This window comes from Amblyomma maculatum, chromosome 1 (genome assembly GCF_055883805.1).
Source record: "Amblyomma maculatum isolate TAMU_Amacu chromosome 1, ASM5588380v1, whole genome shotgun sequence".
Classification (NCBI taxonomy): Eukaryota; Metazoa; Arthropoda; class Arachnida; order Ixodida; family Ixodidae; genus Amblyomma; species Amblyomma maculatum.
In genome coordinates this window covers 96,817,388-96,829,842 of record NC_139344.1, presented here as the reverse complement: position 1 = coordinate 96,829,842, position 12,455 = coordinate 96,817,388, and the positions used below count along the sequence as shown (strand labels likewise).

Below are 12,455 nucleotides of genomic sequence, written 5' to 3'. Positions count from 1 at the left end.
TCCTTTACCTTGTGTCACTACTTTCGGGAACTTTTTGCACTTATGTATCCAACTTTCACATTACATATTCTCACCATTTCATTAAATTTCATCATGTGCGAAAGTAATTCATTTGTTAGCATCCTTTTGTTGTGTTGCCTCCTGTTGCATCCCATCTCTATGTACTGTTTTCTAATCACATTGTCTAGTCACCAACTGACACAACTACAGACTCTTGTCCTCTTTAAAATTTTGTAACTTGGTACCCCAAAGTGCCTAGGCACCTAATGATAAACAGAGCAGAAGAGACCTTTTTGCACTCGCTTGTGAATTGGGAATCAGTATTGGGCATTAGTATGAAAGCTGCCAAGCACAGTAACATTTTTACAAAGTGTTTTGTGTTTAGTGCATGTTGCTGTCATGGACTAAAATCAGCATTTTCTTTTTTTCTTGTCTGCAGCTGCTTGGACTGGATGGATCTCTCGTATTCTTGGTAAGAGCCTGCAAGGATACCATTTGTGAACTGTTTGGAACAAAATGGACAAACGCAGAAATGAGAAGCAAAAATCATGATATTTGCGGCAAATGCAGCTTAAAAGCTAAATCGGTATGATAAAATCTCAGTGATAGGAATCTTACGGAGTCCATAAATGAATATGGAGGCATTTGTAACAGAATCAACTGTCTGCATGCACATCTGAGTACTTTGCACTATATTTTATTTATTGGTAATGAGATTTTGCCCAGCAGATGAGATCGGAATTCTGAAAATAGTTTTTAAAATATGCCTTTAGTGCCACTACGCCACAGTAGCTCAGTGGTTGAGGTGCTCGACTGCTAAATCAACCATGCAGTTCAATCGAGGCTGCGACAACCACTTTTACCATGCACTGTGCGATGTCGTTGCATGTTAAATTACCTCCAGGTAGTTTAAGGTTCTAGAGCCTTCCACTGCGCTGTCCCTCATGGCCTGAGTCACTTTGGTGCATTAAATCTTGCAAACAAAACTAAACCAGCCTTTAGTGCCACAAAATTGGACATTTCTAACAGTTTCACATGCACAAACAGTAGAACTGTGCATGAGGAAAGATGCAACTGGTTACATTATTTTGAACCTAGAAAAAAACCTTCTGTGGTGGTTTTTAGTGGAACTGGTTATTCCTTCTCTTTGCAGGAGCACGTCTTTTGGGTTGTTTCCCTCAACACACTTTTCATCCTTGTCTTTGGTAAGTTTGTCCCGACATCTTACTGTTTTGGTGATATTGATGTGCTGATAGTAATTTGTTGTTGCATGAACATAAGGCAACATTGGCTAAGTTTGAGAGTTGAGCGGTGAGGAGAACGAAAAAGAAAAACAAATATTATTGCAGTTATAGTGGGAGCTGAAACTATTTAGGGCAATGTTAGCTGAGGGCTGTGCATGAACATAGCATTGGCTTCAATGCTATCAATGCTATTTGAAAGGCAGCACTTCTCTAAAGTGCTGCCTTTCAAGAATTGAAAAGCTGCAGAGCTTTTTGAGCATTTTAGCTGATCATATTCCTTTCCTAGGAGTCCCATTTTTCTGGTACAAAAAGTCATTTTTCTGGAGCAGGGAGTGAAGCTATCTAAATAAAGAAAGCAGAAACAGTTAGTTGAAACTGGCTTAATTGCAAGGCAAGGCAGATGTTTCATTTGACATAACTTGTCATGAACATGACTTTAAAAACACTCATGCATGCCTTTAGTGGCTGAGAGAATGACTTAAAAACTTTGACTTCAGTTATAAAAAAAATCTGAAATGGCCTGGTGCAATCCTGAAAAAGTTTTTGAGCAAGTGAGGAGTGAACACCAGTGTGTGCACAATGTTTATGACATTGCACATGTGGTGTTGCTCATAGGTGTTGTCTAAACAGAGACCGTGGAAATGGCAAAATTTAAGGGGGGAGGCTACCCTTGAACAACTTTTTTATTTCTTGAGATAGTTGAATGGAGGTTTTCAGGGTAGACTCGTAGTACAAACATTTGAAGACCTACTAAGTTACGTGGAGCTGGGCTCATTGGTTCTCAAGTTAGAGGAGTATATCAAGATGGTTTACATAGGTCCCTTGGGGCAGACCTGGAGAATTTGCAAAACGTGCTGGCACTATGAAATTTAGGTTCATTCTGGATAGTTACTTCAGGGCAAGACAATTCTCTATTTTCCAAATTTCTTCGCTGAAAATTTTTAGCACAGTCCCAAAATCAGTGTTATTAATCAGACCTGCATTAACCAAATTTTAATTGCTTGTAATTGATTTCATACACAATATCTTGAAAAAAGGAAATTGTCTTGCCCTCAGAAATTTATTGAGGTATGGAATAAAAGAAGCCTCATGAAAATTTGATAAGCGGCTCACGAGATACGGCTGTCCTAAACAGCCACACTAGGCAAAAAAGTGATTCTGAGAAAACGGCCCTAGAAGGTTGAAAGAACGCTAACTTTTTTGTTTGTCAAGATATCTCAATGAAATTCTTAGGGCAGGCTCATAGCATGGACGTTTGAATATTTATCAAGTTTTACAAAGCTGTGTACGCTGGTTCTCAAGTTACAGAAGTATATAATATGGGTCACATATGGGTCCAGGCCTGTAGAATTAGCGGAATGTGTTGGCATTGCAAAATTTATGGAGGTATTTTCTGGATAGGTATCGTGGGGCAAACTAGGGGCTTTTTTTTATTTCCTTGTTTTCTAAGTTCCACTGTAACAGATGCTATGACGTTGCAGGCGTTGATGCAGTAGTCGTCGGCGCGCCTCGCCATGAGGACGGCCTTCGCTTTCGTGCACTGAACGCGTGTCGCATCTCGAGGCATCGTGAGCGACCACACAACGTTTAACACGTTGCTCGAAACCATTCAGAGGGCACGACGAGAGATAGTAAATCTGGCGATCGCAAAAATGGCGAAAGGTGAACAGAGTGCACGAAGTACAAAGACAGCCAATGACGACAGCAAAGAGCCGAGCAGACGATGCGGGGAGGTTGCGGGGAGGTAGCGGCGGAGACCATCAGTGGGTGCAGCAGCTTATAGCAGTCGCTTGATCCTCCGTGTTCTCGCCGAGTGGCGCTTTACCCATCGCAGCCTTGAATTCGAGCGCGGGAAACTCGAGAGCCGCAGTTCGGAAGCAAGCCACGCCTCGACCGCTTCGCTGTCGCCAAGGGTGGCAGAAGAAAGCGCTAGAATTCATGAACAAAACAAGATCAAGATGGCGGTGCTCAGTTCGGTGGGAGAGGAACGTCGCGCGCGCGTAATGTTGGGAATTTTCGGCGCTTGCTGGCTGTTCTGCGGCTGCCGCTGCTTATTATATAATTAATTTCGAGTATTTCTACGGCCAGTTGGGCATTGATAACTACAGAAAGGGTAGTTTATAAGACATACTACCGGAATATATAATCTTCCAAAAATTGACTGTTTCGCAATTTTTTGGTTTTTAAAGGTCGCGTCCCCCCTTGACCTGAAATGAAATGCCACACAGCTGCCACACTGAGTGGGAATAAATAGTACACAGGGTAAAGAAGCTATAGAAAAAGGTTTCATTAAAATAGTGAAAAACGAGGTCACCCCACCTTACCAGTTTTTCCCTGGGCAAGGAGACACAATCTTCCCAGTACTATTCACAGCTTGCTTTGAAGAAGTATTCAAAGGCTTGGAATGAGAGCAGTTAGGGTGAAGGGTAGATGAAGAGGCCTTTGCCCTGCAGTGGGTATAGTCGGGCTGAGGCTGATGATGATGCTGATGATGATGATGTGAATATTACGTTTTCTGAACTGGATCGGCTATTGTGTACAATTGTGTACAAAAGTAACATTAGTACCAATATTTGCTAATATTGTGATTATTCCTGCTGAATGAGCAATTGTTCGAAACATTGAAGCACCGGGAGTGGCACTGCAGTATGGTGCTACTATAACTTACAAAGTTAAAAGCTACAGCTCTTGAAAGACACAGCACAAATTTCCATTAAGGGGTAGCAACACGTCAATATCGTGATGAAGGCATCGAGTAGGAAAATTACCTTTTGCTACTGATGGTGAGAGAGAATAAATTTGAGCCATGCCTTTGGTCATGAAGCAGATGACAGCTCTGTATAAGCCGGATCTGCAAGATCGAACGTAAATGTGGTGTTTGCTGTACTTGCCTATGCCCTGTTGTGTCGTCCACTCTTAGGGGCCATATATGAGCAATATATGTCTGACAATATATGCCCTTTGACTGTCGAATATTCCGAAAAAAGATTCACCCCGAGTGTCAAATTTTTTTAAACCCATACTTTAAAAATGCCGCGAGACAGAATGCGGCGGCAGTACCTGTACGGCAAAAACAGTTGAAGGGTTAAAGGCAGCCTCATGAATGGACCATATTGCTGTGCTGAACTCTTCATCCCGTGAACATTGGTGTGTGAACAGTCACTGAAGAAAAATATGGCAGGCCCTATTTCGACCTCAGTAGAACCCCTTTATAGTAAAGTCACTGGGACTGACAAAAATCTTTAATACAGAATTAGCCATCGCACTTGCCATATCTGATCTTGATTACGGAGTCGTCAGCGGCTCGTGCACGGCCGTCAAGAATTACGCTAAAGGGAGAATATCCGTGGAAGCCTGCTGAATAATCAAAAACTGCAATGGTCATCGGACAACAAGGTCGAGCTAGTTTTTTGGTTCCCTGCACACATGGGGGACGTCTCTCTGCATCGCACCAACCTCAACGAGGTCACTCACTCCATCGAACGAGGTCTCGCATGGTGAAGAACGGGGTAGAGACAGGCTGATGAGTTTCAATGATTTAATCAAAGCCTTCTACCTGACTTGCTGGATCTTCCCTCCACCTAGCAGCAAACTATGCAGAGCTCAGGCAGTTGCCTAGAGGCAATTACAAACAAACACGTACCCAAACCTGCTGCAGTATAACAGAATTTACCCCGAAATATATAATACCAACATGTGCAAAATCTACAAGACATAGCAACACTTAAGCACATGCCCTGGAAGTGCAAGGCTCAGTTGACAGATGTTAATCCCGAAACCCTCTCATCGAGGTGGCCCGCCGCTCTGCGCAGCTCCAGCCTCAACGACCAACTCTGGGCCGTCCAACAGGTCCATGTGGCGGCGAAGACACAATCTCGACGTTCCCTTGTGGGAGACCTAGGCTCGGTCACGTTAAACCCTGCCGGATACCAAATAAAGTTATTCCTCCTCCTTAAGTCTCTATGTAACGAACCTCCATGTTGCGAATTCCTCAATATTACGAACATTTTCAATTTCCTAATGCCGCCCCCATTGAATTGCGTGTATTTGAAAACTCCATGTAACGATCATGTCACTGTGGTTGACCTTGATATAAAGAACTTGCAGTGCCAATTGTCTTTTAGCTAGTGCTGAATTGCTGGGAATTTGGCATAACCCCGCAAGTTTCAGGATGATAAAACACGAACTGAAGTGAGAGGAACATCTACTATAGCAACGAGCGACTGCAGTTGATACAACGCTGCGTGTTTCAGCATCGATGCCGCATCTACGTGGCAGAGGCAGCAGTCTTCTCTGCTTTCGCATTGGGAACATGGAACTACAATAGTTCATGCATAAAATCTGCAAAAAATAACAGACCAAAGAAAGATGACACGGGGCGAGCAATGTGCCTCTATTACTGCCGCATGGTTCCTCACAGGCCCTCGCGGGCCCTCGCGTGTCGGTAGCGGAAGACTGGAGCGTGCAGCGACGCGATGCAGAGTCGGTTTCCTGGGTCGACGGTGGTGGGCGAGCAGGAACATGCGTGAAGAGGCAAGCAGCTCTTTGCTCGACGACGGCGGCGCGAATGCGAGTGCTCTCCCCCATACTGATTCCTCCTCCTCGTCCTCCTCCACCTCCTCTATCCCCCTTTCCTTACCCCCTTGTAGACGTGCCGCACGCCGCAGTCACGCCGCTGTATCAGCGCGATCGCGAAACATTTCACTGCTTCTATAACTTCGAGTAATTCTGATTTACTGTAAGCACTTTCAGGTGGTTTTACTTACATTCAATTCTTAATTTGGCTTTCGTTATGCATCGTCCTTCTGGGTCTTCACGCGAAAACTGCATATAATGAAAACCTGGATTTAACGAAAAATCGCGGACATTTTACAATTTCATTATGATCAGGTTGACCTGTATATCAAGGTCTTTACTATAACAGTTGTCGGTGATGGCATGGTCCTAAAAATGTTCTCTGCGAATTAAATGGCTACTTACTGAGCATGGCTTGTTGCTCAATGAAGAACACACTCTAAAATACCTTCCATCCCTCTCGTATCGTCTCTTCATAGTATTTTTCCAGTTAGATATTTTGTTTACATCTCGTGGAAGCACCTCATAAGCGTGAGGTCAACATAGTTACGAATACAACTGAGTGTGGCTTCACGTCAATACCGAAGCCTTGCATGAACAAAGTGCCGTCTTTGGCTGCAGCGTTGAAGAAATGGCCATGGGCACATGGGAGCGCTCTGGCTAGACTTGTCTCTGTGGCTAAAGGATCTCATTCTTGGGCACAACTCTACGTATATTTGCACGGCTCCTTGTGTCGTGACACTGTTACCTCAGCAGCGTTTCGACCAATGTTCGACCAGACTAGATATAGTGTGCCTGATTATTTTCATTTCACTATAGAAAAATAGTTCATAATCAGGCGAACAAACTTGTGCAGCGGTGAGATGGGTGCGGAGCTGTACTCCAAACCATTTAAAAATGGCATCAAACGCTGCGCGTTCTTGTATTAAAAAAAATTGCACATGTGTGCATGTAGTTACATGTTTTGCTTTCTTCATGTGTATTTTTTTCATCAAAAACTTGCTTAGGTCTGTAAGTGTAATTGTTCTTAATGTATTATTAAAAATGCCTGCACTTTTTTCTATTAGTGGCACTTTGTAGAGCATAGAAGCTAAATTGTTTGTGCTGCTTTGTTGTCCACGTCGTTTTCACTGCACCTTGTCAGTTTTGAAAGTGAAAGTTACTCATCCTTGTTGTGCTGATTGTTGGAAGAAAAAAAAGAAAATGGTTACGAAGGGAATGAGGAAAATAAAGCTTCATGGGGCACAGTTTGTAAAGGAACAAATGCACAAGGTGCCAAATCATGAGATGTCCCCAAAGGAATGTCACCACAGCATGGGTACAGCTGTAGATTCCGTAATCCTCATTTGTATTCTAATGAGAATGGCATAGTAAACAGCTGTTCTAAAAGTAATGAAGCACCCCTTGGAGAGTTCGTGGTCGGCAGGCCTTTCGGGCATCTGTTTACATGACAGAATGCACAGCACCAATGAATCAAACTGTTGAACAGCTGCTGTTGCTCTAAAGCATTTTTTGGGGGCCGAAACAGTGAAAATTGCCACTTGTGCTGCTGTGGCGAACTAAAATGTTAAAACGAAGCATGTAATGCTGTTTTGGAAACACTGCACATCACACCAGTGTAGTTTCTGAAAGTCCTCTCGGAAACCTTGATAAGGAGCGTACTGAGAAAGCAGAGCTCCACAGCTCTGCTTTCTCAGTCTCCAAAGACTGCTGCCTTGTCCTCAACTCATGGTCTCAGCATGAGCCTTCATTCACTTATTCATGCACTTTGCTGCTTCCTGTTTGCATAAAATCAAGGTTATTTCCATGTTGGCAATGCTCTGTATCTTGAATTGAACTTGAGTTTAAATATTTTTTTAGACTGCCTGCTGAACTCAGGTCTCAAAATGTATTTTAATTGTATGCTATTTTTTCTATGCAGCATTTTGTCCCTATCACATTGGGCAGTTTGCCATCATGGGTTTCCGGCTGAAGAGTTATGTAAGTTTTTTTGGAAAGAATTGTTGTGAAAGGGTGCTGTGCTCATGCATTTGTATTTGTGCCTATGTTTTACTTTAGGCTCCATGTGTGATGTTTGCTAGTTCAGCACATCTCTTTGCACTGGCTGCTTCTTAAAAAGCTTGCTTTTTAGCTCTTGTGAATAAAATCAAGCAATAATAGAACATGCCGTTATCATGAAAATCTTAAGTACTAATGTAATCATCTTGAAAATGTAAGTAATTGTAGTTGCATTGTCTGAGTATTGCTTATTGTGAGGTAGAGTTGGCGGTGCACTGCTGTTGCCAGGGGCACAGCACTTTTATTACTCTGTGTTGTTTGCAGAGTTGGGTGAAGTGTAACTGAACATAGCTGTTTCTAGGCTGCACATGTTGTCTTAGCCTGTAAATTATTGTCTAGCCTAATAGCTTGGTTAGGCATGGTTTTCAGTTGCATTTATGTTAGTCTTTTAGTCACTAATGACATTGTAGGTAGGTAAATTCATCTGTGTGCATGTGGAGCTATCTTTAATTTTCTGTTGTGCAAGTGTTTTAGTTTTAAAGTAGTATACATTGGTGTCGTAGCTAATACTGTGTGCCGAGGTTTATAAAATGAAGTGTTATATATGTATAGTAGCTTCTGATATTTTCATTATATCCAATAGTTAGGCAAGATTAATTAACCAAATTTTAAAACATTATTTTAAACACACAGATGAGAGGTCAGAAGTTGTTGAGCACCATGTATTGAACAAGATGGCCCATGTGCACTTTTTTTTTTCAGCAAAAAATAAAAGTCTGCTGTAGCACATCTGATGTACCCAGGTGCTGTTAAACTATCTGATAAAATGAGGGCTGCATTGAGTTTTTTGTTATGTCTAAGATAGGCTCTGAGATAAGCACTATGGTTGTTGACAGCATCCTTTTTAATACACCGCCATGAGCTGTTTTTTAAATGCTGACGGAAGAAGTGTAAGCGCAAGTTTGTGTTCCTTGGTGTACGCCCGCTACGGATTATTAGCATCGATTGGGGACAGACGGATGGACCTTGGAGATTACGTGTTCTACTTAGCAGATGCTGCTTTCGGGCCTCAAGGGGGAAGCAGATCAGGTATCGTCGAAGCAAGCTGATGAACCTCGCGCGCAGATGCGCACAAGACCTGAAAAAGAACTAAGTAAACATATTCAAATCTTTACCGAATCTTCGGGTAGTCCTTCCGGCATATAGTACGACTTCTAACATGGCGCAGTCGACTTAAAAGCTGAACTGAGCCCCGATGAAGACCTCTGCAACGAAATCGTGGACATCCGGTCGCAGCTACAGACGCTACTGCACTCCTTGAACCTCTGCAACGATCACGGTCAAGATCAATGAGCCGAGCGAGCGGTACGCATCTCTTGGCTACGGTACGAAGAGCCCGGCAGCACAATGAGCGGCGTCCACGACACTGTCCAAAAAACGCACGAATCCACCCATGCAGACGACTGCGGGACATGGCCCCTGAGTTCAAAAGACATTCTCGTCATGATAGCCGAAACGCAGCGGCAGCTTGCTCAAATCATGCAACAGAACATGCATCCGTTTCAAGTACATTCCTCTGGAGACATGGCCACAGCGATCTGCGTCTTTGAAGGTGCAAGCGAGAGAGCCTGAAAGCGTGGCTTGGAAGAAGTTGAACGTGTCTCATCTCTTGCGAACTGGACTGAATCTCACACGATGCTCAATGCTACCTTGCGACTTCGCGGAGCAGCACATGATTGGAAGGCGTCTTATGGTAGCCACATCCATGATTGAATAACATGGAAGCAAGCTATTGCTGAACACTTCCAACACAAAATGACCCTCCAAGAATTCCTGGATTTCAAAAAGAATGCACACTTTGGTCAGACGAAATCCTTGTCCAGTATACGCATGTCAAAAATGCAGTGTTGGAAAAGGCGCTGCACATTCTCAGCCCCGAAGAACGCAGGTTTCTTGTACTGAGCTGCATTCACAGAGACAAGTGGGTGATTCCTCTGGCTGCCCAAAATTGTCATTCTATGCTAGAGCTCATCGATCTAGCCGCGAATCTCAACAGTCGCCGACAACTGCACTGCAGCAGGTGCCACCTGAAGGAAAGCTTCTTAGTGGATACAGGGTGCCAGGACGCCAACAAAGTCATTCATAATGCCACAGCAAGAATTAGGACGCTAGCCAAGTCATCTTCTACCGCCATGGCGAGAGCAGTTAAACCTGAGGCCACAGGACAGCTACCAACAGAGAGAACGCAAGTGCTACTGTTTGGGAATGGGACATATATCATGAGAATGCCCGCTACCAAAGAGCCAGGCAACTCTCCGAACAAAGGAGGAAAGAAACAGGAGGCTGAACGAGAATGGGACAGAAACATGCATTGTTTCCTGTGCACTCATGGGGACATGCTTCCGATCGTCACTGCTTACATCGATGGGAACATTCAAATGAGAACGTGCATTGACACAGGAGCAAATATTTCCATCGTAGACCCCAAGGTGCTGTCTTCCGACTTCAAGAAAAGTGCCTGTACAGGAACAAAACAAGTCACTGTTGTGGATCGACTGCTTATGCCTGAGTGGAAGACCTGCGTGTCAATCAGCGTCGACAAAGTGTGCATCAGTCTGCCTGAAGTTTTTGTTTTGCCCCTTCCACCTACGATGGACACCCTTGTCGGAGGAAAAGGGCCAATGTCGATGTCGTCTTTCATGTGTCCAACAACATGACCTTCGTGAAACTTCCAGTAGAAGGTAGTACAGGCGTGGAGGACCAGCCTTCAAAGCCTGCAGGTGAGGCAGAAACACTTGTTAAGGTGAAAGCCTTTAATGGCTTATGCTGTCGTGGACAAAATGTGTCCCGCTTTTGCGCCGTTCTGATTGGCCGAGGTGGAATGACGTCATAGAGGTCTCGACCAATCACAGAGCACCACCACACTATGTGCGAATTCATGTCTTATATGGCCATATGTCAATCAATGATCAATTATTATTTAATCAACCAATCAATTACCAATTGATGGCAAATTGTGTAATTTGTTAATTAACTAATTATAATTGATTATCTACATATTGATTACCTATGCAATTCCTGATTAGTTAATTACCTAATTAATTGACTAAATAATTAACACCAGTTGCATAGCAGAATGCGGCACTCAGGCTGTGGCCTTTCACTGCTTTAGTCGCTAAAGTCCTTCGTAACTTTTTAATTCTTTGCAACCAAAGGCAAACATCAGGAACGTTGCCATACTGCCATGTTTGTCACGATAGAGCCTTCCTCATCAGGCCTAGACCCTGAACTTGAAGAGAAGATCACAGAAGCAGTTGCACTCGTAACATCTGATACAACCTTAGACAAGCGCAAGAGATCTTGACAACTCGCCACAAAGCTTTTGCTACGAAGGAGCACAGGCTGGGAATGTGTCCGCACACAGAACACTCGATCGAATTGAGAGACTGCATTCCTGTAGCATCACTTCCATACTGAGCCTCGAGGGAATACGCTGCACCGACACTCGTCGTATATGAGCCATGCCACCCAACAACACCTACGAGAATGGTTCATGACTACCGCAAACTCAGTGTCAAAATGGTGAACCCGTCATATCTGATGCCACTGATAGAAGATGCTGTGGATGAAGTCATGAGAGGCTGCTCACATTACTTCACGGCCATGGATATCAAGTCGGCAGTCCTCAAAATCCGTGCCAAACCTGAGGACATGCATAATACAGTCTTCGTCACACCAGATGGGAAGTATGAATACCTCTGTATGGCATTTGGATTTTGTAAATCGCCACAAACAATTCAAACTGTTATGAGAAAGACATTCGATGGCCTGCCACGAACGAGTACCTATATAGATGATATTGCGCAAGGTGCAAGATCCATCCCGTAGGCCCTTGAACTTCTGGAAGAAGCTTTCCACCGCATATATATCAGTGGCCTGACAATGGACATTGAAAAGTGCCAGTTAGTGCGCAGCCAGATTTCCTTTCTAGGCAGGGTGCACGAAGAAGGACGCAATGCATAGAGGCCATCAAAAGTTATGGGAAAGTTTTCGACACGGGTGGAGTGACACAAGATGTGCAGCCCCAAACAGTATGACCACATTCACGTTCCACACGGACACACCGCATCCCAGCACACTTCAAGGATTTTGTGATCTGAGGACAGTTCAACATCAGTGAGGGGCGTATGAGCGCGAGTTTGTGTTCCTTGGGCGCCCGCTAATGACGACTAGCGCCGACTGGGGACAGACGGACAGACCTTGGAAATCACTTGTTCTACCTGGCAGATGCTGCTCCCGAGCCTCAAGGGAAAAGCAGACCAGGGGTCGTCGAGGCAAGCTGATGAGTGCGCACGCAGGCGCACGCAAGACCGAACAAAAAACTAAGTAAATGTATTAAAATCTTTACTGAATCTTCGTCTAGTCCTTCCTTTTTAATGCACTGTCATCAACTGTTCTTTCAATGCTGGTGGAAAAAGCAACTTTTATTTACTCATACTATTGCTTTTTTACTTTTACCCACTTTCTTTTGCAAAGTCAACACCATGGGAAGGGCATATCTTGGGCAGCACAGAAAATGCAAAGCAGTTCTGTTTTGTTGGGTCATAGTTGAGGATGCTGTAGGTGCACTGGGTGTAC

The 12,455-nt window shown here is 44.0% G+C and overlaps 1 protein-coding gene across 1 annotated transcript in view; it reads left to right on the top strand.

Annotated features, from left to right (window-relative positions):
• Positions 1-12,455, top strand: part of LOC146203254 (E3 ubiquitin-protein ligase MARCHF6) — a 139,566-nt gene that overhangs the window by 39,147 nt on the left and 87,964 nt on the right. The window contains exons 9-11 of the mRNA XM_084588618.1: positions 440-472; positions 1,154-1,205; positions 7,741-7,799. Coding sequence (XP_084444744.1) covers positions 440-472; positions 1,154-1,205; positions 7,741-7,799 — 144 coding nt within the window. The remainder of the gene's footprint in view (positions 1-439; positions 473-1,153; positions 1,206-7,740; positions 7,800-12,455) is intronic.